The sequence below is a fragment of the Pipistrellus hanaki genome (assembly GCF_964339955.1).
Source record: "Pipistrellus hanaki genome assembly, chromosome: 9".
Lineage (NCBI taxonomy): Eukaryota > Metazoa > Chordata > Mammalia > Chiroptera > Vespertilionidae > Pipistrellus > Pipistrellus hanaki.
This window is the reverse complement of record NC_140511.1, coordinates 56015057-56034780: the sequence shown is the minus strand read 5'-3', so window position 1 is coordinate 56034780 and position 19724 is coordinate 56015057. Positions and strand designations below refer to the sequence as shown.

The 19724-nt window shown below is 51.8% G+C and overlaps 1 protein-coding gene across 6 annotated transcripts in view; it reads right to left on the bottom strand.

The window, feature by feature from the left end:
- Positions 1 to 61: 61 nt before the first annotated feature.
- Positions 62 to 19724, bottom strand: part of NAV2 (neuron navigator 2) — a 354139-nt gene continuing 334476 nt past the window's right edge. For 5 of the 6 annotated variants that reach the window (XM_084895481.1, XM_084895482.1, XM_084895484.1 and 2 more), the window contains 9 exons: positions 19143 to 19238; positions 16851 to 17019; positions 14296 to 14531; positions 11442 to 11596; positions 11210 to 11281; positions 9449 to 9645; positions 8454 to 8572; positions 4652 to 4855; positions 62 to 1449 (listed from right to left, as the gene is read on the bottom strand). In XM_084895481.1, coding sequence (XP_084751607.1) covers positions 1324 to 1449; positions 4652 to 4855; positions 8454 to 8572; positions 9449 to 9645; positions 11210 to 11281; positions 11442 to 11596; positions 14296 to 14531; positions 16851 to 17019; positions 19143 to 19238 — 1374 coding nt within the window. In that variant the 3' untranslated portion in view covers positions 62 to 1323. Of the gene's footprint in view, positions 1450 to 4651; positions 4856 to 8453; positions 8573 to 9448; positions 9646 to 11209; positions 11282 to 11441; positions 11597 to 14295; positions 14532 to 16850; positions 17020 to 19142; positions 19239 to 19724 lie in introns of those variants that run through there. The other variant, XR_014796009.1, reaches the window with a different exon arrangement.

Genomic DNA, 19724 nt, shown 5'->3' with positions numbered 1-19724 from the left:
AGAGGTCAGGCAAGGCTTGTCCAATGGAGGCTGGGCCGGGGCTTCCATGAGGGAGTGGCCGCCACCCCTAGTTGAGTTGCATCACGTTGGTTCTGAGAAAAGTGCAAGTCTTTTGAGAGGTGACCTCATCACCCACCTGAGGTTGGGGCTGGCACGCTGGAGTGTCGACGTGCGTTCCGAAGCCTCGAGGACGAGAAGGAAAGGCAAGGGAGGTCCCGGCTCCCCCACGTGCTGAGGATGGGGTCCCAGTCCACTCCACGGGACGTGGTGACCCAGGCCCCAGTGGGAGGCGAGTGTGTGGAACTGTGAGGATGGACAACTGAAAACCAAGACTCAACTCCTGCGGTTCTCACTTTCACCAAAGGATTGATTCTGACCATGAATGAGAAGAGGTGGGGGTAGGGTGGAAGGGCAGGAGAAGGAGACAAATCTTCAAAATCAAAGAGTCAGAAAGGGAGAAACTCAACCTCATTCTCAAAGGGGTACTCAGTTCTCCAGAGGAGACCAATTCTCACCGGACACAGTGTTTGCAGAAAAGAAACCTGATTCATTTCTAAGTAGACAGACGCATGCTGTCTGCCCTGGCAGGTCCACTCGGGCACATTCTCACTCCTGCACGCACACTGGTGGGCTCACCGGAGGTGACGGGGGAAGGTGTGGCTGGACTGGGACAGGAAAAATACCTCTCGGGGAAGGAGAGCACCATTTAGAAAACAGAGCAGAGAGCATGAGGTGTTTTCTCCTAAGGTTTCCCTGTGCATGGCTCTGATGTTTGTTGTGTGACCAAAGCAAGTGCCTAGTTAGCACCAGTTCTCTGTGGCCGGCTGGGTGAGTTGGCATGGACGTGAGGGTGCTGGCTGCCAGACCCACTTGGCAGTGGGGTCTGAGTGAGGGGAAGCCGTGCTGTTTTGAGTTTCCAGATTTGCTCCAGTCTCTCTGTCTCTGGGCAGCTCGTGGCAGGATGTTGTTTGGTTTTAGAGCTTCAAATGGGGTTTCCATGTGTAACCCTCTTCGTTTCAACGGTGACGATCCTTTCCCAAGATGTATCTTCATTGACTTGGGGAGGTCACAGCAACAAGGCAAGAACAATGACTTAAATGAGACCGAAGGTAGTGCAGTTCTCATTGTGGAAGGAAGGAGTCCCAGGGCGCTGGCCCAGGATGCCTGCCCCCAAGACTGGGTGGGAGGACCGGGGGCTTGGTGTTCCTGCAGCGCACATTTTGCGGCCACGCTGGCTCAGGAAGGCGTCTTCAGGATGGTGCAGAGGAAGGAGGTGCAGTGGGGAGAGGAGGAGAAGGTGGGCAGGCCCACGGCTGGGCCCTGTCACAGAGTGGACTCTAGGGACGAGTCCAAGATGTCGTCGTGATGGCTGTTGCTGTTGGAGTCACTGTCGTAGCTCTGGGGGCTGGAGTAGTTGGCTGCTTCCTGCAGCCTCATCAGCATGTTCATCTGAAAAAGGCAGAGAGCATGAGTGGCTTTCTGGCCAGTCCGCAGCCTGCCCGCCCATCCGCCCTGGCCTCCTGCAAGCTCACGCCTGCTCCTCCAGACTCACCTGGGGACTGCAGCCCACATGGGCTCTGGACCAGGCTTCCAGGGTTCAAATCCCAGCTGCACCACTCACTAACTGCGTGACCATGGACAAGTACCTTAACCTCTTTGTGTCTCGGTCTCTTTATTGGTCAAATGTGAGTCATAATCATACCTGCCCTATAATGTTATGGTGTGGATTGAGTTAACATATGTAGAGCGCTGAGAACAAAATGGAAAGTTCCCCCATACATCTGACACTTATTTTTATTTGGGAGGGGCACACCTTACTCAAGCCTGGGTAAAGGTGCCAGTGAAGCATCCCTGCTTCTGGAACGTGCTCACCAGTGCCTCGGACTTCCAAAGCACAGGATGCACCCTTCAATGAGCCTCAAGCTCATCTGTACCCCATGGCTGTCACGGCCTTCATGGGGAGGTGAAGGGCAGTGCCAGGATCCAGCAGAGCCATGGAAAACAGAGAGGCCTGGATTCCAATTCCAGAATCTTGGGACAAATTACCTCTGAGGCACCAGTCCCTTGTCTATAGATTGGAGAGAACAGCAGCTCCTATCCCCTAGGACTCAACTAGGGAACAAAATGCCATACTGGGTTTAGGGTCCTGATATTAGGGCCTCACACATAAAGTGCTCAGTAAATGTGATGTGCCATCACCACCACCATCATCATCTTAAAGAGAACAGTTTCAAGATAGTGTTCTTTCTTAAATCTTCCCTGACAGATCGTCTTTACTGTGTTTTGTTTGGGAGTAGGGGTGGGGAACGAAAAGCTACTTTTATTTTCCTTATAACTATACATGGTGTGTGTATGAATTTTATATTTTACTTAGAAAGTCAGGAAGGCAGGGTTCCTCTGAGCTGAGGCCAAGACTCGGTGCTGCTGGGCATGCCATCCAGCTGCCTCTAGCCAGCGGCCCCAGGGTGCCTAGCAGTTTGCCTGGGTGAGTCTGGCCACAGACAAACCATGGGCTGGTGTCTACAGTCATGCCTGGGTCGTGGGGGAGGAGTTCAAAGGCAGTCAATGGCCCTTGGCAGCTGAAATCACTTATTCTCTCATCACATCTACCCACATACACACAGGTACGGCCTGTTCTCTTGGTGGTCCCATTCCCTGAGAAGAGAGACTACGGTAGTAACCGAGATGGATGGCTCGGTCAGAGGGCATGGGCTTGGGAGGAACACCCATATCTAACTTGTCAGCAGGGGTGGCTCACTCTGGGGGCCTGGAGTTGGAGGGAGCCCTCAAGTCTCACCGAAACAACCTCTGTGTTCAATACAGAGGGTCCTGGCTGAGCAAAGGATGTCTGGGGATGAGCCACCATTCTTCCCTCCAGCCACCCCACATTCTATTTTTACGTAAGGCCTCATGAGCTCGCACCCACAAAAATGTCCCCGTGACTCTAGATTTGAGCAATGGTTAATGTTAGGAATGGCTTCTTAAAGCTTTATCCTTTTCTCTATAAAATGGTAATCATAAACACTGCAAATTAGGTTGTGCTTAGTAACACACATAATACATCCACTTAAAGTGTAGTCCCTGTTAAAAAAAAGTTTCAGCAGAGTTCCACCCCTCCAATCCGAAGGATGGCAGTCGACCCAAAGCACTGTTCCTTTGTTCCTTTTTAAATCCAGCAAATCAATGAGTCAGCAAACTGGCTGTCTTCCCATCGTGCCGCATCACTTCTGAACATTCCTTTCCCTGGGTAATGGAACAGTTTCGCTGATGTGCTTTTCCCTTTGCCTCGGCTGCCACGGGCGCTCAGGGCTCCAGGCTGGCACGAGGACAGTATATCACCATGACAGGCTCCGGCACATTAGCTTTCACCGCATTTCATGGGGCATTTGCTTCTTTAGGTCTCATTCTGCAGGATGGCTATGCATGCATCTCATATTGGCAGAGTGAGTACAGCAAGTCTTTGAATAATATCCTTTCCTTATACTCTTGGTGAGTGGCCACAGGGCCTTGATTCTTATATCAATTAGCCTAGGGCAGTGGTCAGCAAACCCATTAGTCAACAGAGCCAAATATCAACAATACAACGATTGAAATTTCTTTTGAGAGCCACATTTTTTAAACTTAAACTTCTTCTAATGCCACTTCTTCAAAATAGACTCGCCCAGGTCATGGTACTTTGTGGAAGAGCCACACTCAAGGGGCCAAAGAGCCACATGTGGCTTGTGAGCGGCAGTTTGCCAACCAGGGCCTATGGTAACTGATATACGTGGTTCTATTACATGTGGTTTCACTTAAAGTCACAGAACCTACTGAGGATGCTAAGTGAGGATTTACTTTATCTGCAGAGTTACCACCAGGGGCCCAGGTTCTGCTTAAAGGACCATATATATATATATATATATATATATATATATATATATATATTTTTTTTTTTTTTTAATTGATTTTTTACAGAGAGGAAGGGAGAGAGATAGAGAGCTAGAAACGTTGATGAGAGAAAAACATCGACCAGCTGCCTCTTGCACACCCCCTACCGGGAATGTGTCTGCAACCAATGTACATGCCCTTGACCGGAATCGAACCTGGAACCTTTCAGTCCGCAGACGGACGCTCTACCACTGAGCCAAACTGGTTTCAGCTTAAAATATCTTCATTGCTTCAGCAATGGCAGCGTCAATAAGCAGCTCAGACAGTGTTAAGACTTAACTCACCTAGCTGGCCATAGAGCCCATGTTCAGGCCTGCCTGCAAGCCCCTTCCTGCCTGCACGATTGCTGGCCTGGGCTCCTGCTCCTTACCCAGCTCTGTCCCTGCTGTGACTGGGGAAGAGGTCACTGGAGCAGGACAGCACACGATAACACCAGAGGGCAGAGTGGCGCAGGGACAACAGGTATGGCGACATTTAGAGGGAAGAATCTAATTATCACCCTTGACCTTCTGCCACAGACCATTTCAGAGGGGTTCAAGATATTAGTGAAAAACTAAAACCATAAAAGGAAATCCTGGCAAACATGTCCCTAATCTTGGGATGGGTACAGTCTCCCTAAGCAGGCCTGGGCTCAGTCACCTCTGGTTTCCAGTATTTCGCTTCCTGCTCAGTATACATTAAGTGCTCAGTGATGGCTGAGCTGCTCCAGGAGCTGAGAACTCACCAGCGGGTCTCCTTCAGCATCGCTGGGGGGCATCTGCTTGCTGGCCGAGCCTTCCCGAGGCATGGAGTAGCCATCAAAGCCGACATCCTCAGGCCGAAGCTGCAGCAGGGGCGGCCACTCGTGCTGCTGCGGGCTGGCCGCCCAGGGGTAGGTGTCCATCACCCACTTGGCAGGGTCCTCCCAGGGGGCCCGCCTTCCGTAGAGCTAAGGGGAGGCCAGGAAGGAATAGTTAGGAGAGGGCTCAGAACTCCTCTGTAGTCCTGATTTTGCAGCTTTCTGAAAAGTTCCCCAAATGCAGCGTTATGTCCCCGCTGATAGGGTAATTCCACCTCCCAGAATGCTCCTGTAAGGGAGTCACCCAAGGTGCACAGAGAGGATGTGCTAAGACCGAAGGCAGCAGACTCAGGCGTCAGGAACACCGGACCGGCTCTGGAGTCGAGCTGATGGGCTCACACCTCAGTTCTGCCACTGACTCACTGTTACCCTAACTCTGAGCTTGGCTGATCCACCTGAATGGCGACCAGCTTCCGTGTAGAAACAGTCCCAGCACAGCCAATGCCAGACTACCAACATGACGTCACTGAATGCGGAGCTGGAGAGAGGAGCTGGCTATCAGCTCCAGCACCCTCCTGCATGCAACCACCCGGGGAATTCCTTCCCTGGCCACTGACACCACAGGCAGGGGTCACAAATAACCCTGCTCTGATAAATCCTCATTTCTTGAGGAGGGTCTGACTCTTGAGTCCCTCTGTAAACTTTCAGAAAAGCAGACTATTAACAGAGGTTACGTGTGGGTGGTGCTTCTCCCACCCATTTGTTTCTCAAATTTGTCCATATTAACTAATTTGCTCTTCAGAGAGAAAACAATACTATCCCTTAATTTTTTAAGACCACTACCATGCCTCCACACTCCTTCCTTTAAGCTTTAAAGATAAAACGGTTTTAGTGGTGAGTCTCAGACAGGATTCTGTGAGGGGGCCTGTTGTGAGTGCACGTACGCATCCGTGTCAGAGAGAAAGGGAACACAAGCATTTGTGGATATTTGGCATCGACGAAGGCTGTTCCAGATTAGGAACATTCCTGCAATTTTTAGAAACTTCTCCCTCCAAGGGCCTTCCCCGTGGAACTGGCCTGCTTTTCCCAAGCCAGACTTCACATGGGTGAGGCTGCACCGAAGCCCCCTTTCTGACAGCTCCTGCTTCTGCCTCCGCCCTCCTGCCTGGAGGAGAGGCTCAGGGCTACAGGACCACAGAGGCCGGAAGGGGGAGGTCAGCCAGTCCTCAGAGGGAGTCTGCCCTGGATGGTTTTCAAATATTTGCCCTCCTCCCCTGACCCTATCACTGGAGAAACTGAGAAACTTTTGGGCTCCACAGAAGACAGCCTGAAAAACACGCTTTGGGTTCAAACCTTTCAGAGCACAGATGGGTACCCTGGAGAAGGGAGACTTGCCCCGGGTCTCAGAGCAACCGGGGCAATGTGATAAAGTGCCCACGCCACCCTCCATGTGGGGAGACGACACACAGACCTTTCGAGTTACTCTGTAGACTAGACACTCTGGCAAGTGTTCACAGTGACAGCTCCAGAGGGGAACAGGGCTGGGGACTGACTCATCGGGCAAACATGCAGCTGGCAAACGCAAGCAGCATCGGCAAGAACAGGAAGCATTTTACAAGCCTTCCCACTTGCCGCTGGACATGTTCCAGCCCAGGGGGTGAAAGGCTGGGTGGGCAAGGGCTGTGGCAAGTACAGGAAACACGGTGAAGTGCCTTGGCCCCAGGGCAGAGCCTGTGGCAGCCCTAAGCAGCAGCAGAGACAGTGGATAGACAGACAGACAGACAAACAGGACATTTGCTTTTACACAGGCAGGGAGGAGCCTGGCAGTCCCACTGTGTCAGGAGCACAGAGCCAATTTAGAAACTAAAGCCTGGCTACTGGCAACTTTGGACTCTGCAGGATGCACGCGTGTGAACCACATCTGGAAGAGCCTCTGGGCAGTGACACAGCCACACCCCACACATAGGCTACTGGGAAAAGACTCCGGAGTCAAAACGTGCAAAGGTGTCGGGTAGCCACTAGGGGGCGACACCACAAATCCTCTGAGAGAGGATTTGTCTGGTGGAGGGACAGCCTGGCAATCAGTGGTGGGCCTCATCTCAGCAGGAGCTCTGGCCCTTCCCCAAACTGCCCCCCCCCCCCCACCCCACAGGCAGCCCTGCCAGAGTCCACCCTGGGGCCTCTACCTCTTCTTAGCTCATAACTTCCACCAAAGGCTCACCTTCTAGGAACCAATGTGCTGCCTTCATGGCTTCTCTATCTACCTGGCAGGGCCAGGTGAGGACTAAACGGCCCCGCCTGGTGCTCAGCCCAGTGAGCACGGAATCAAGGTGACACGGAGGAGAGTAAGGAATTTAAAACTTTTTAAAATAGAGGAATCCTCTTGTCAAGTGAAACCTGACGTAGAACTCCACTACCTGAACCACAGTATCCAGCTCCCCGAGTCACCTGAGGTTTCTGGGGAGGTTCGGACAGCGTGGAAGTCAGGGAAGTAACTGAGGAGTCAGCCAGACTTGGTGCATGGCCCTGACCAGAATCAAACCTGGAACCCTTCAGTCCACAGGCCGATGCTCCATCCATCTACTGAGCCAAACCAGTTTTGGCTCCTGCCCGTCTTATGAGATGGTGGCATGGCTCTGGTTTTGTGTCCTTTTCAAGTTTTCATCTGAGTACCTCTGAAGACCCTCAGTGCATGTTACTAACAAGCAGTCAGACACTCACTAGGCTCAGCCAAATGCACGGAAATGGCACACACAGCCATTGTACTGTCACACGCACGTTTGGGGCATGCACCCTCCATGACTTCTGCAGGCCTACGGCAGCATCTGGTGTCTCCTGATGCCCAAGACCCAGGAACAGAGAAGCCCTGGGAACCGGCTGCTAAACTGGTTGTTGACTGGTCAGCAGTGCATGACACCTGCTCATCACACAGCGGGGGGGCCGAGCCCTGAGCTTCTCAGGCTGCCTCCAGGCTCCACAATGAAACTCCCATCTATGGCTGAGCTCCTGGAGCTGGCCCTGGGCTGAGTGAGAAGGGACGTGCTGCCTCAGGAGTCCAGGGTCACCTGGGAGGGGTCCCGGGGCAGGTAGGGAATGTCATGGCTGCCCGAGGGCGGAGAACCTGGGATTCCAGCCAGAGGCGTGGACTCAAAATCCCAGATTTTTCAAGGTTGTCTCTTATGACCCCTTGGCAAGTCACTTATTCTCCTTTGAGACACCACTCTTCTCCTTTTCTATCCACGAGGGCACTATGGCACAGAAGGCTAAACGACTTGCCTGGGGTCACACAGCTAACAGGTGGCAGAGCCAGGACTTAAAGCCAAGTGTGTTCCTACACTGTGCCAGACTGCTGGCCTCACAGGTGAGGAACTGTCACCTCATGTCAGTTAGAATCCTGAAGGAGGAGATAAAGCCAACTTATCTGATCACGAGAACAGTGCCGCTCCCTGCTCCCCACTCCCCCCGGCCCTCTTTTTTTTTTTTTTTTTTTTTTTTTTTTTTTAATATATTTTATTGATTTTTTGCAGAGAGGAAGAGAGAGTAATAGAGAGAAACATCGATGAGAGAGAATCATCGATCAGCTGCCTCTTGCACAACCCCTACTGGGAATGTGCCCGCAACCAAGGCACATGCTCCCGACCGGAATCGAACCCGAGACCCCCCAGTCCGCAGGCCGACACTCTATCCACTGAGCCAAACCGGTTTCGGCGTGCCCCTCGTTTTGAGGAGGCCAGTGGGCCTGTCTCACCTGGAGTCCTTCCCTGACGGCTTCCAGGAGATAGGGGATAATTGAGTAGTTCCACAAGTCGGTGAACCACACCCTGGAGCCATCCACATCGATGGGGCATGACAGGAAGAGCCGGGGGCCTGGGGACCGAACGAAAATCCATCAGAGCTGAGTTGGGGAGAAGCCATGATTCAAGCATCCCTCCCAATTTCTGAGTGACAGCAGGAATTCCACCCGCCGGGTGGCGGGCACAGAGCAGGACACATGGGCTCTGCGACACCCCTCCTCCCCACCCCCAGGATCTCTCTGCCCCAGGAAATCACCCAAAAGAGAGGAAAGACTTTATGGAGAAAGACATTCCTTGTGGTACTATTAGTCCTGACCTTTGAAAAAGCAAATATACTAAATGTTAGAGAGAATAGAAATGGTGCCTTGAATGATGGCACTCCCACATGCGAGTCTTTTCCAGCCTTTAAAAATAATTATAAACCTGGAGCAGCAACCCAGGATGCTTACGAGACAACATGAGGTGAAAAAGAAATGAACATGCTGTAGGAATAATATGATGGCAACTATGTAAAGTATCTATGTGTGGACGGGGGGGGGGGGCAAAAAATCAGCTCAAATTAAAATAATCATGTCAGGAGGGTGGGGTGATCAATCTTTTTTTCTCTGTTCTAAATCCTTAAGCTCCAGGAATGTTGGTAACGTTTTACTTTATTTTTAAAGCAGAGCCTTTGGGTGAGCACTTCACTGAGCTGGCAGTTTCCACATTGGACCATCTCTTGCTGCTGATCAGCCCCAGGGCACTGATCAGGGCAAGAGAGGCAGAGACACAGCAAGGGATGGGCAAGGCAGTCGGGGGTCTTCCTTGGATTGGGACTTTTCCCTCTGCCTCCTTCTCTGTCCACATGAACACAATAGAGTCCAGCTGACTTGTGCCTGCAGGGTGCTGGCCCGGCCAGGACCCCCCCGGAGCCAGCCCACCCACCGTTCCCGCCTGACTGCCCACCTACCTATGGTGACATCCGAGGAGCTGTGAGCCTCCAGGAAGCGGTTGAGGTGATGCCAGACCTTGGGAATCCAGTCGATGATTTTCACCAGCTCCACATTCCGCATCCGCCCACTGATCTCCGTCTCCATGAGCTTCCGCCTCAGGAACCGGCCAAGGAAACCCTTCACGGGCTCCGTGTGGTTGGCACAAAGCACCCACCTGGGGGACATCAGGTTTCCAATGATTATGACGGCGAAGAAACGAGAGCTAACCTCAGGACTCAATGCGCACGAGAACTAGACAGATGGTGTGTGTGCTAACACTAAAAGGACTCCTTTGTGCAAACACTGCACATGTGTTAACTTACCTTTCCTCACAGCAACCCCATGACATAGATATTATCGCCATCCCCATTTTACAGATGGAAATGTGAAGGCGCAGACAGGTTATGTCCAAGAACAAAGAAGCAAGTTAATAGGAGAGCCAAGGTTAGAACCAAGACAATGCAGCTCCAAAGTCTGAGCTCTAACCACCGAGTCTGCTGCCTCTTGTGCTTGAGTCAGGCCCTGTGCTGGGCCATAGGGCTGTAACAATGACTGAGACACATCAGTCTCTTCTCCCAGGAGATTACAGTCTTGTCGAGAAAGCAGATAAGCAAACAGAGGAATGAGGCATGGTGAAGCCAGGGGAATCAGGGAAGGCTTCTCAGAGGAGGGGCTTTCTGGACTGAGACTGGAAGGATAGATGGAACAGCCACATAAGCAAAGGCAGGAGCAGGGGGTGGGGGTGGCTGGGTGGAGAGCTCGCTAAAATATTTGTAGAGACATCGGAAAAGGGGGCGGGGTTTGGGGAAACTGCGAGAGGCCATGTAACCAGACTTTAGACTTGACCTGCCAACCCAAGGAGCCTGGATGCATTCTGGAGGTGAAGGGAGGCACTAAAGCACTTCAGAGGTGAGGGTTTATGGTCAGATTTGAATTCTAGGACGCTCACGCCAGCTGCCACTGGCACGGAGGATGAGGCCACTCTGCAGGCAGTGGTGCCCAGGGAGGCGATGTGGCGTGGCAGTGGCGGGGGAAGGAGGAGGAGGAAAGATGGGAGGCATCTTTAGGAAAACGCATGGACAAGACGGGGACAGCCTGGATGCGGAGGGGAGCCACGATCTCAGGGGCCTGGAGGAGGTCACATTTCCCAGGGAATGACAACTGAGGCCAATTCCCAGAGATCGCCATCAGGGATGCCTGCAGAGGATGGGTGAGGGTGCCATCCCAGGACACAATTCTCACCCTCATCTAAGGGCCAGCAGGAGGGGAGGAGTGTGGGAGTCACCAAGGGGTCAGAGTGGGACAAAGGGCCTTTAGCGATGACACCACAAGGCAAGCGGCAAATCCACCCAGGCACCACAGTGCAGCATCTCTTCCCACACCCAGCAGGAAGACATGGTGCTGAAGGAAAGGCCCTCAGACCCAGAGACAGCTCTTGGGGACAAAGCAAGGGCATTCATTGCTCATGTTCACCTGGGCCCGAGAGACGCGCCTCTGATGTGAGGGGAGGCGAGTGGCCTACTGCCCCTGCCCGGAGCTGCCTCCCTGTCTCTGCTACCCCAGGACTTAGTGACCTCACACAGTCATCTAATTCTCCCTGCCTCAGTCTCCCCATTTGCAAGCTGTGAATGAGAAATTGAACTACGTGGGGCTATTGTGAGAATGAAGAGTGAAGCTGGAGAAAAATGCCCCACAAGCTGCCTGGCACAGAACTGGTGCTCCGAGGGTGACTCCCTTACCTGAAGTTGTGATGGAGCTGCAGATTGGGAGTGGAAGAGGTAGCCTGGTTCATCGTGCCGATTATGTAAGGGCTGTGGGGGACACGGAGGAAAAGAAGGACTTTGTGAGGGAAGCCCAGCTCCAGAGCACGATGCTCCCAGGGGCCTGCAGAGGCTGACCCCAGCCATGCGTGGGCACAGCTCCGTGCAGCACACCTCCCCTGTGCCCATTCTCCCGGGACCAGGCCTTTACCATCTGTGGTCTTTGCAGCTGAGCAGCCCGTTGAAGATCTCGCCCAGGGAGCTGACGTGGTGCAGGTTGTCCAGGATGATGACGAGGGGCATGTCTGCAGCATTGTTCTCACTGGCACACTGGTCGGCGAGGTTGGACAGGTACTGGCGCAATTCCTGCATGGGCCAGGGAAGGACGGGATGCAGCTGATGAAGAGAACTGCTCAGAGCCTGCACGTCATCCAGGCCAACGCAAGGGGAGGCCCCCCACGGGCAGCGGGACTGCCTGCCACAGGGGTTGGCTTGGGTAATGTGGGAGGACAGGATGGGGAAACCTGCGGCCTGCCTTCTGGCTTTCACTGGTAACAGAACTCCTTCAGCGGAGGGCCAGAGCACAGCAGCTAGAGGTGCCCAGGCCCGGTTCTGTACCCCTGCTCTACCACTTCTCTATATGTGTTGCTATTTTTCTTGGATATATACATATACATATACATATACATATACATATACATATACATATTCATATATATATATATATATATATATTTAAAAAAATATATTTCTTTATTGATTTGAGAGGGAGAAGGATAGAGAGATAGAAGTATCAATGATGAGAATCATTGATCCGCTGCTTCCTGCACACCCCCCACTGGGGATCAATCCCACAGCCTGGGCATGTGCCCTTGGCTGGAATTGAACCTGGGACCCTTCAGTCTGCAGCTAACACTCTATCCATTGAGCCAAACCGGCTAGGGCTTCTTTTTTTAAACTTTTAATATTTTTATTGATTTCAGAGAGGAAGGGAGAAGGAGATAGAGATAGAAACATCAATGATGAGAATCATTGATCGGTTGTCTCCTGCATGCCTCCCTCACGCCTCCCCCCCCCCCCCCCCCCAAATTGAGATCAAGCCTGAACCCGGGCATATACCCTTGACTGGAACCAAACCCAGGACCCTCCAGTCTGCAGGCCAATGCTCTATCCACTGAGCCAAACCAGATAGGGATGGATACTTCTTATTGGGCCAACCTCCCAGGAAGCTCCAAAGGTCTCCAGAGGTGCCTTACACCCCTCTGTGTAAGCTGCATACATTCTGTATAAGGTGCTCTTCACAGCGCCTGCCTGAGGGCCGTGTATGCAGAGGCCCTCCATGAACCAATATCGCACAGCAGCCCCCACAAGTGCTGCTGAGTAGCGATGTGGCAGACAGACAACCAGCAGTGCATGGGGAGGTGAGTCTGAATGCACAGGGGAGGTCTGGGTGAGAGGGTAAGCCTTGGATTGAACTGTGAAGAATGGCTGGGGGATTGGCTGGAGCTGGGACCAGAACACAGCTCAGTGTGGCTGGGGAAGCCTGTGTTGTAAAAAAAGAAGAGAAGAATAATGGTGCAGAAGGGGAAAGGGCTGAAATGGCGAGATAAGGACCGGCCAGAGAACCCAGGATGACTGCCTGGTGATGTCACCATCTTGCTGGCGTGACCTAGACCCCGATACAGCTCTGAGGGCCTCACACAGCTGAACTTTTGCAGCCCACAACCCTCTAGGGTGGGTGGGCACTATGTGTAGCTCCCTTTTACAGAGAGAGAAACTGAGGCACACCTAAGTCAGGTGACTGCCCTGAGTTTGCAGAGCAGGCAAACAGCGGGGCCAGATTCAGACTTGGTGCCTGTTCAGTGTGCTCCTCACACCCGATACTTCGGCATGCTAGCTGCCGCCTCCTCTGACCACACGCACACCCACGTCTCCCTTGTAAGTCACAATGCGGCTTAAGTCAACCTTTTAAGTTACCAGTAATTTTTCCTTCTTTGAGCTCCTTCCCATCTGGGTTCTTGGCCTCAGCCTTACAACGACAGGGCTCCTGGGCCTCCTGCCCCTCAGACTTTCAAGGTACAGAGGGTGAGGTGTTCTCTGCATGAGGTGCCCAGCAGCGGTCCTTCTCTCACTGGTCCTGGAGAGGATCCCCCCCTCAGCTCACACTGAAGCTCTCACCTCGGGGGCTCAGACCATTTCTCTCCAGTCCTGTCCCCACACTCAAGTCACCTGGAAACCTGTGAATGGCCCAGGTTCCCAGCCCACACAACCTATTGGAAATGGGCATCAGAGAATGAGGGTGAGGAAGCCCATCTTCAGGGATGCCAGGTGATTCCAAAGGGGAAGAGTCCTTTCCAGTTCACCTCGGACTCTGACACCTTTTCAGAGGGCCAGCCAGAGGGAATTACCATGAACTCCACTGCGTGAAACCCCCTCCCATCCCGCAGCTGGGACTAGGTCAGACCGTCCAATGTTTCCATCACTCCCCGTGAGGCAGGGCCAAGCCTATTTGCTGGGTCCGGAGTCCAAGGCTTTGTCTTGAGCTCCAGTCCACTTCTCAGTACCGCCTGAGTGAGCTGAGACACATGACCATCTGCCCTAGGCCTCAGTTTCCTCCTCTGTGAAATGGGGATAGCAGCAACTGGTCCCTTCATGGCAAATAGCTGTGAGCTGTGGGGCGGCCAGCTTGCGGTCATGGGGCAGTCTGTCAATATGAACTATTATTCTTGTTCCAAAGAAGGTTTCCTTCTGGAAAAACCATAGCACCACCAGGCACATGATAAATTCTTGGTAAATTGAAGTGGACTTTAGGAACTATTAGCACTGAACACGCAGCTCATAGTGAAGAAGCAAGAAGTAAACTAGATCAATGTATAGGTGAAAAGTAGTGGGAAGTTTTGGGTCAAAACCTTCCTTCCTGCTAGCTCCATCCTGGGCTCTCATAACCACCAAGGCCAGTGTATAGAAAAATGCTGCTTTCCCATCAGGGTGAGTGACAGCAACAGTTCTGAAAGGGCCCACAGGGGAGCCCTGGCTGGGCAGCAGCCTCCAAAGGATCTCCTCACCTTGCTGGACTTGTGGTCCACGTTGAAGGTGGCGATGACCCCCTCGGTCAGCTCTCGTCCCTCCCGCAGCACCAGGTACTCGGACAGCCGGTTGGCCAGGTAGGTCTTCCCAGTGCCACTGGGGCCAGAGAGGATGATGCGCCGGTGTTCCACCAGCAGGGAGACGTAGCGCTGCAGGATGGGCTTGGGGATCAGGGACTCGAACACCAGCGAGTCCAGGCTGTTCTCCGCGAGCCCTGCGTGAGAGAAAGGAAGTGTCTGCGTGAGAGACAGGGAGTGTCTGAAGTCCTGCCGAATGGGGAGCCCTGTGCTTGCCTCACTGGGCCTGCCAACACAGGAGGCCCCTGGTGCAAACTGCCGCCGTTTCCTGCTCAGGAGCACCCTGGGCGCGGGCTCTGGCCCTGGCTTGGCTGACTTTTGCTCACCTTTCAGACCTGGGCCCCTGGCCTTCGCCTGTCCTCTGCAGAATTCCTGAGACTGGGCTCGGCTTGTCTGGACTTGCCAAACCGATGGCGTTTGCCCAAACCATACCTGTGCCTCCTATGTCTGCCAGCACCTTAGGGTTCCTTCCTCACCCTGCTCTCTCCTGAGTGCCAGGCGCCTCTGCTTCCAACACTCAGGTGCACCATGAAGGTAACAACAGTTTTATCTTAAAAACAAGCAAATGCAAAGTAGGACCATCTGATTGGGGATGTGAACCCTTGGCTGTTCTGATCTGTAGGGGAGCTATTCCTGTGTATAATGGGGGCTGCTCTGGTGTGTAGGGGGGGCCTGTTCTTGGGGGCTGTTTTGCTGTGCCTCTGTACCCTTTCTACCTTCTCCTATAGAACTCTCTCCTCTTGTGGGGAGCTCAGTAAGATGGTTTAAGTATGGCTTGCCCAGCCCCTGCACCCACATAGGTGTGGGCTTATGACTAAGCCTCTCCCGGTCACAAGGACAGATTCAGTGATGAGTGTTTGACACAAGGTGGGGCAGTACCACCCCTAAGACAACCACTTTCTTTTAGGTTTCTAAGTTAGAAAAACAAATCAGGGCCATGGGAGCCATGTTCTGTGCAGAGAGCTCAAAAAATACAAGAAACTGAGGCAGCATGGTCCTGATGGCGCGGTGGGAACACCGGAACCCAGCTGTGTGGGAAGTGTGTCCTGGACCTTTATGTTTCATTTTTGCTAAAGCTGGTTTGAGTACGTCTCTGTCACTTGCAGCCCAAGCCCCGACTGTGGAATTCCACTCACCAACAAGGTGAGGCTGCCTGTGAGGTTCAAGCAGGGCCTTTCTTTTCTTTCTTTCTTTATTTCTCTCTTTCTTTCTTTCTTTCTTTTTTTTTAAATTAATATATTTTATTGATTTTTTTACAGAGAGGAAGAGAGAGGGATTGAGAGCTAGAAAAATTGACAAGAGAGAATCATCGATCAGCTGCCTCCTGCACATCCCCCACTGGGACGTGCCCGCAACCAAGGCACATGCCCTTGACCGGAATCGAGCCCAGGACCCTTCAGTCCATATGCCGACGCTCTATCCACTGAGCCAAATCGGTTTCAGCAGCAAGCAGGATCGGGGTCTATGTTCCAAAGCCTAGGATAAGGAATGCTGGGGTACCTTTGGAAAACCTACCAATCGGGAAACAAAACTTGCATCAAATATCCCCAAAACGGCACTGTTGAACTACAGGCAAGGTCAGTGCCCTCGAGGGAAATAAGAAACAGGACAGCCGATACCGGTTTGGCTCAGTGGTAGAGCGTCGGTCTGCGGACTGAAAGAAACAGGACAACCTGCAGGTTGCACTTAGTACCGTGTTGACTGGTCTATTCTTTTAGGTGGGTTCATAAAATATAGGAAAATGGGGTTTTGCAGTCAAATACATTTGTGTCAGCCTGGATTGAACAGCCTTGTGAGAGGCCAGAGACAGGACATGGAAGGATAGAGCCTTTATTGTATCAGGACACTCCTGCCCCCTGCCCCCCCACATCCAGAGGGGGATAATGATGCAGTTTCCCAGAATTCTTTGGCCATGATACCTCCTCTTCTCCCCAAATACTTTGTGGGCTGAGGTTCCGTGGAACACTCTCTGGCTTGGGGCTCAACATCTCTGGGTGATGAGGCCTCCGGAAGCCCCGGCAGCGTCGTGCGTCGGCTCAGGGTGCTCAGACCGAGTCCTCTCTAGCCTGCAGCACTGCGTGGCTTCCCATCTGTAGGATGGGACCCCGTCCAAGGCTTGTTGGCAAGAGCAATTCCTTGGCATTGGTGGAGCCCCATTTCCACAAGGTCATTAAGATTCCATCATCTCAGAGTCATCAGGCTAATGGGAACTTTTGTTATATAATTTCAGCAGTAAACTAAAATGATTTGTTTCCGATGGTGGTGGAAAAAGCTAAGGATGGGTTAACTTGCTTAGGTAAAAATAACTGTGGTCAAAGGGAGAAAAAACACACACAACCACCCACATCCATATGCAAAAACAAACTTGTGGCCACAGTTTGCCGAGCCAAGTCACAAAACGAAGAGATCCGCACGCAGTTCCTGAAAGCTTCGGCCTCTGCATTCGGGGAAGTTACCTTTGACGGTCACGGAGATGGTGGTGTTCTCTCCCACTAGGTAGCCACAGGGCAGCAGCTCAGGGGTCTCCGAGGTGTTGCTGCGCTTGACCTCCCCGATGCTATAGCCCAGCACGCTATCTGAATTCAGCCCGAGCTGACTCACTGGGTCGACGTGAATGATGTATTCCTGAAAAAAGGAAAACAAAGACTCCATCAAAGATATGGCTGAAAATCTGCCCGAGACTGTTTTCGTTGGGTGATTTACAATCAGCTGCTCTTCTTTCTCAGCGGAAGCCCGGGTTGAAATGGGCTGTGGAGCGAGGGCAGAAGGGCTCACGTTCTACGGGGCCGGTGCCTCAGTCACGGGCACTGTGAACATTTAGTCTGGATCAACCCAGCACGGAAAAGTCAGGCTGCTTTTCCTGGGAAATTTCTGACAAGAGCTCTCTCCTCCAGCCCCTCCTTTTGGCTCATAACAAAGACCATGCTGATGACAACGGGAGAGAACCCAGGGCTTCTAGAAAAAAAGAAAGCAGCTCTTGGAGCTTTAAATAGGAAAATATGCCCTTCACTTGGCGAGTTCCCTCTTAGGTGAGTGATCCAAAGGTTTAATTTAGGTCAACGAACTTGGAACGACGAGCCATGGGCTGCGGGGTATGAGTTGGCCAGATGACGGCCAAGGTGGAAGCCCAGTAATAGACCTCTACCTTCAATGGTCTCTTTCTTCACATGTGACCCTGCACACGTTCTTCTAAGCCCAATGTGTTGTCTTTCTAATCCATGGATGTCTGACTGCCCGTCATCAGACATCAGGTTTTGGCCCAGGTAACAGGATTGGGCTGCCCTTGGCCTTGAACACCTGCCTGCTCACATTTCTATGGACTGGCCTGAGAAGATGATGAGCAATCTTTGGTCAAAGAACAGAGCTTCCTCTGTGTGAAGTCACCCGAGTCTAGATGCCAGGAAGAGGCCAGTGTGGAATAGTTAAGTCAGAAGCCAAGCCAATTCAACTAGATCAGTGGTCAGCAAACTCATTAGTCAACAGAGCCAAATGTCAACAATACAATGATTGAAATTTCTTTTGAGAGCCAAATTTTTTAAAATTAAACTTCTTCTAACGCCACTTCATCAAAACAGACTCACCAAGGCTGGGGTATTTTATGGAAAAGCCACACTCAAGGGGCCAAAGAGCCACATGTGGCTCGCGAGCTACAGTTTGCTGACCACTGAACTAGACCAACAGAATCTTGTTTAAGATCCATGACTTTGGGCAAGTGACCCAACCTCAGTCTAACCTTCTTCGCCTTTAAGTGGGAAAATAATAGAACCTTCTTCACAGTTCTAAAAATAAATCGGGGTGATGTAAGGAAAGTAGGGTTTTGGTAGGGTCTCAGGCACAGAAAACGTGGGTCATTAGTACTTCCCAAGGGACATGACTAATGAACACTTAGGGCTGTTGTCTTACTTCAGAACAACAACAAAAAAAAGGTGTGCTGACAGCTTCTTTCAAACCACACTGAATTTCAAGGTTCACTTCAGTAATCTGCTTATTTCTCCTGTGGCAAAACCTACTCCAACGATGTGATTGGAATAAATAAAAAAACAATGATGCCAACATCCTTGACACTGGCCACTGACCAGATGTTAATGTCCCTTGTAGCACTAATCACAGAATGAAGTGTTGGCAAGAACGTGGGCAAGTCGATCAAATCACCGGAAATAAAGAATGGAAATCTGATGTCTTAGCCACAGCCAACGAATACACACTCCAAAGCAGATGCAATTGGACGGGTTTAAGGTGAAGGTAGATTTGGACATGAGCTCACTGTCAGAAGTTCAAATAAATAATTGCTCACTGCTGGAGAAATGACCTTCTGGCTCACCAGTGACAGCCAAGGGCAGTTGGGAACAGTCTGGCCCAGCAGTCTTCAAACTACGGCCCGCGGGCCACATGCGGCCCGCAGAGGAGTCTGATCCGGCCCGCCAGGTTTTTTGGGCAGTGAGCGCAGCCGAGGTGTTACAGTAGGAATTAGTAGTTCATATAGTCCGGCCCTCCAGCTCTCTGAGGGACCGTGATCTGGCCCCCACTTTAAAAAGTTTGAGGACCCCTGGTCTGGCCCGTCAGCGATCTGTACTTACCATCTTCCTTCTGATCATCTGAGTGCCAGGGGAGAAGTCCCAGCAACATAAGGATGTGGGAAAGGGGACAGGCCTGAGAAATGGCCGGGTTCAGGACACAAATCCCTTTCCCTCCTAAGCCCAAGCCCCGCTTCAGGCAGACTGCCATCGCCTTCTCCTTGAAACACTTACTTTGAACAGCCGTCTAACCACCCCATCGAGCACATCCCACTTCGTCTTGCCGCTAACTCCAATGCAGCCAATAAGAAAGAGGTGTGGCCTGGAATCCTGAGGGTAAGAAAATGTATGCAGGTGAAAAACAGGTGGACCTTTTCTGACACAGGTTAGCAAGGACCCAGATTGTCCCAGAGCTACACCAAAGGTCTGAGAGGGGAATGCCAATCCTATTTAACATCAGGTGTAATTCAGACTAAATGCAATAGTCTATAACCTTTCCTGCTATATGGCTACAAAAGCAATCTGTGGGGCAGGAAGAGAGGCTCTCCTTTGTGGAATCTAGAACCTTCTACTGAATGCAAACCTTGCCCAGTACACAGGTCACATCCCTTGCTTGGCATGCTCTCCTCTCTCCTGTCTGCCATTTTTCTTTTCCCAAACATTGATCATAAACTCACCTCTTCCAGGAAGCTTTCAATGATTGACTTACCAGACTCAGAGCTCACATTACTTTCATGGTTCTGTACACAACTTATATAATGGCATAATCTGTATTGTTTATTTTTAGGTATTTCTGTCTCATTTGTCAATTAAGTT